The following is a 4510-nucleotide window of genomic DNA, read 5'->3' on the forward strand; positions in this document are numbered from 1 at the left end:
ATATATATATATATATATATATAGTTGTTTTCAGTTTTATGACGCTTTATTGATACTTTATGGGGGCCTAAAACCAAAATATACGCAGCTTTGAACACCATTAAATGTGCAAGATAGCAATATGGGAATCTAACGTGGTTAAGATATTGAGACATTATTCCTGTGGCAACCTGGCGTGTAACTAAATTACAAGTTGTATTCTATTATATTTTATTGTATATTATATATTACATTGTCCATACACTTATGTCCACCCTGCTGTTATCACAGAGTTCTTTCGTAATAATAAAGGCATTAAACCAGGATGTTGCTACATAGTCAGGTACATGTAATGTATTATACACACTTGATAAACCCACCGCCACCAGATACACATACATACAGGAACATTTCCCTGTTTTATCTGCGCGCGCAGAAACACACACATACACTCAAGCAGAGCACACATACACACATACAGCACACATACACACATACAGCACACATACACACACAAACACACACACACACTGAATGTAATCTGAATGAAATCTGCTGATGTTCAGCTTCAGCGGCAATTAGTCTAAAATCGGGTTCATTTACGGGGAATTATGAATAATGAATAATCTAAGGCTTCAGACAGTCACCTTTGCGTATGAAAAGTAATAAAATGTCTTATTTTATTGAAGTCAAGTCAATGAAATGAAATAAGCGGAGGAGTTCTATCGGAGAGGAGGGAGAAGTCGAGAGAGAGAGAGAGAAAGAGATGCGGTGTGAGAGGGCCAGCGAGGAGAACGAAACGAACAGGTAACTACCTTCTTCTTCCTTCTTGCTTCTCTCTAACCCTATCATCCTTTTCTCTTTTGATTTTCCCATTCTTATTCCCTTTCGGCCCCATATCACTCCTTCATTTCGATTTCTTCTTACATACTTACCTGCAACATTATATTTCTCTATCTTTCTATCTTTAAAACTCAAAAGCCCCTCTACGTTAGATTCTTCATTTCTCACAGCAACTGAGTTTATCAAACTCTTCCATATTGATTATCACATACATTTGTATCCATCTGTGCCATACCCGCTGACCGACAGTCACGACCTGGTAAAACTTAAAACAGTAGTTCCCAAACTTTTTCGGGCTGCCGCCCCCTTGGCACGCTGGGGTCCCACCACCATTTGCCACCACAAACGTAGACCACCTTCTGCGCAAATTTAAAACAACTGTATTTCACAAATAAAACTTAACCTAATTAACCCATTATTGGGATTTTTTTACATCCGTTGTCCTCTTTTGGCCACCCTATTATCGCTTTACTTTTCTTCAACTTCCTCCACCCTGAATCCTTCGACAGTCCCTAAGAGCGTAGTACCGCCCAATTTAGGAACCACTCTCTTAAAACATATCCACTAATAACAGAAACAATTACAGAATGAAATCCTAGTCGACATTATTGTCATTCTTTTATTTTACTAATTCTGCCATTTTTAACTAATCCAAAATTTAATATTAGTTTCAAATTTTAGCACAAGGCCAGCAAGATCGGAGAGGGAGCTAGTCGATTAGATCGACTCCAGGGCTCAACTGTTATTTATGTTATCGACCCCCACTCGGAAGAAAGGCAAAGTCGACCCTTGTGGAATTTGAACTCAGAAGGTAAAGCCGGATGATATGTCGTTGAACTTTTTGACCGGCACAGTAGAAATTCTGCCAGCTCGCCGCCCTTAATCCAAGATTTAATTCTGATTTCAAATTTTGGCAAGGCCAGCAAGTTTCGATGATGATATAACTAAAGCCAACTTTTAGATATTACCCTTAACTTACATAATGACTCGCATTTCCCATACCATAAACCCTCAACTAATTCAAAATATATTAGTGCGACCGCACTAGTAGTGGTGGCGCGATAATAAGGACCCAAGATACACAGTAGAGTGGCTGGTGTCAGGAAGAGCATCAAGCCGTAGAAATCTTACCAAAACAGACGTTAGAGCACGGTGCAGTCCTCGGATTTTGTCAAAACCTCAAGGCCAAACCAGCATAAGACGTGAACGTTAAAAGATGATGATGATGATGGCATTACTTAAGACACTCTCTTGGAATTCCGTGATGATACATTCTTCGCAACAATATTCATTATTGTAATTCTAGCATCTTGATGTTCTTCAGTAAGATATTCGACTGCAATAGCAATACCAGCCAGTAAACTGTACACCATAGCAAGAACATGTGTTTACAACGTATCCTATCAAGGGCATTACAGGTTAATCTCACTTGAGTTGTTTCACTGAAGATGCGGTTCTAAATGATCGTTAAAATACCAAAATTCTCCCAAATTAAGTACCAATTTCCGTAATTCCAGAACATTTACATTTCAGAGTCACATGTGTTCCAGCATTAATTTAACTAAGAAACGCATTTCGTTTCTTCTAATTTTTACTAAATTAAATTAACTCGAAGTTGCATGGTGCTAAACAATTGAATCAACTCGAAGTTAGATGGTGTCAACATCTTACAGATTTACTGTTCATCAGTTGTATTGATTGTTATCTCTCTAATCAATATCTTTTAGCAGTAACTATCTAGTGTATATCTACAAGCTTCCTTTCTCTGTATCTACCGATTGTGTTGTTTGTATGCGTGACAAGTTAACCTCTGTCTACCGTCAATAAAATACTGTATATCTACAGACAGTTTATAAATAGGAGATATATAAATATCTCCCGGTTGAATTTAACTTTTCAAATCTGCAGACTGTATTTATCTAATGAACATTTAAAATTTCTGTTAAGAAAACATTTAATCAATATCTGGAATAAGTATAGTTTAGCTTACTTTAGCTGACAATTTCTATAAATAGCAATTCTATGACGACTTCCAACATGTGAAAATGGATATGTATATATTGTTATATATTGGAGATTGTAAGCTATATAAATATCTGGATATCTGCCTACGTTATGAAGATGAAGGCTAATCCTGTGAGAAGGTGGTATTTATGATGCAGGATCTGCCACCAAGAAGACATAGTAAGGCCAACGACCTTTTGACTCGGATGATCCGCGAAAAAAGTACGGTTATGTATATATATATATTTTTCTTTTACTTCTTTGACTCATTTGAGCGCGGCCATGCTGGAGCACCGCCTTTAGTCGAGTAAATCGATCCCAAGACTTATTATTTATAAGCCAAGTACTTATTCTATCGTTCTCTTTTACCAAACTGCTAAATTACGGGGACAAAATCAAGCAAACATCGGTTATCAAGCGATGGTGGGGGGACAAACACAGTTACACAAATACATACATACATACATACACACATACATACATATATGCATGCACGCATACATACATTATATATATATATATATATATATATATACACATACATATACATATATATATATTTGTTTCAGTCATTTGGCTGCGGCCATACTGGAGCACCGCCTTTAGTCGAGCAAATCGAGCCCAGGACTTATTCTTCATAAGCCTAGTACTTATTCTATCTTTTGCCCATTCGCTAAGTTACGGGGACGTAAACACACCAGCATCGGTTGTCAATCGATAGTGTGGGGGACAAACACAGACACACAAGCATACACACATACACACACATACACACACATACATACACACACACACACATACACACACACACACAAACGCATATATATATTTATATATATATACGACGAGCTTTCCGTATCCACCGACCAAATCCACTCACAAAGCATTGGTTGGCCCGAGGTTATAGTAGAAGACAAAATATAGTAGAAGGCAAAATAGACAAAATGTAAATGTTCATCCATCAGAACATACCTCATCCACAAAGAGCTTATGCTAATTAATCAAACCGTAATTTCTTTTTTATAAACTGAAGCTGACAAGTAAGAAAATCTCCCACACGAAATAGCCCCTTAGAAATGAATAAGAAAACACTATTTATAATCCTTATTTATTAATCAAAATAGATTGCATTAGATTCAACAACTTTTTCCCCAATATATTGGGGGAAACTTTATTTTCTTCCTGCGAGAGAATCGTCTTTTGAAGCTATAAATCGTTCAAATGCTGTTATCAGTGCTTTCATACGTTTTGTAATGGTTGAAAAGTTCAAGATAGCAAGATAATAATAGTTTGTCGGCGGTAAGTCTGGAGATGGTGGATAACGATCTAATATTTCATAATTAAGCTACTGTAGCTTTGCTTTGGTCTGATTTTCGATGGTGAGAGTCTGCCATAGTCATGCTTGTTTATACTTGATCTTTCCTGCCTAATTTAGAATTCATTTCCTCGCTTTGCTGACAGAAGGAGTGAGATGTTAATGTCTCTCTTGGCTACAGAAACGAATAATGGATGATTCCTCGACAGTACCACGAAGCAGTAACCATAAACTTTGCGGAATGTAAAAAGAGTGAAAAGTGTTCAGGTGGCTCTTCAGCATCTAGCTATTGGAAAGATCTTTTGTTGCTGTCATGTAGGACTCATTTTTCATAACAAGTCCCCGTTCATTTCGCGCAAAAAGAAAAGA

At 37.1% G+C, this 4510-nt stretch overlaps 1 protein-coding gene across 1 annotated transcript in view; it reads left to right on the plus strand.

Moving 5' to 3' along the window:
• LOC106878979 (protein MTO1 homolog, mitochondrial) overlaps positions 1 to 4109 on the plus strand; it is a 353585-nt gene extending 349476 nt beyond the window's left edge. The window contains exon 10 of the mRNA XM_052973413.1: positions 3957 to 4109. Coding sequence (XP_052829373.1) covers positions 3957 to 4109 — 153 coding nt within the window. The remainder of the gene's footprint in view (positions 1 to 3956) is intronic.
• The last annotated feature ends 401 nt before the right edge of the window (positions 4110 to 4510 follow it).

Source organism: Octopus bimaculoides, chromosome 15 (genome assembly GCF_001194135.2).
Source record: "Octopus bimaculoides isolate UCB-OBI-ISO-001 chromosome 15, ASM119413v2, whole genome shotgun sequence".
In the NCBI taxonomy this organism is placed as follows: Eukaryota; Metazoa; Mollusca; class Cephalopoda; order Octopoda; family Octopodidae; genus Octopus; species Octopus bimaculoides.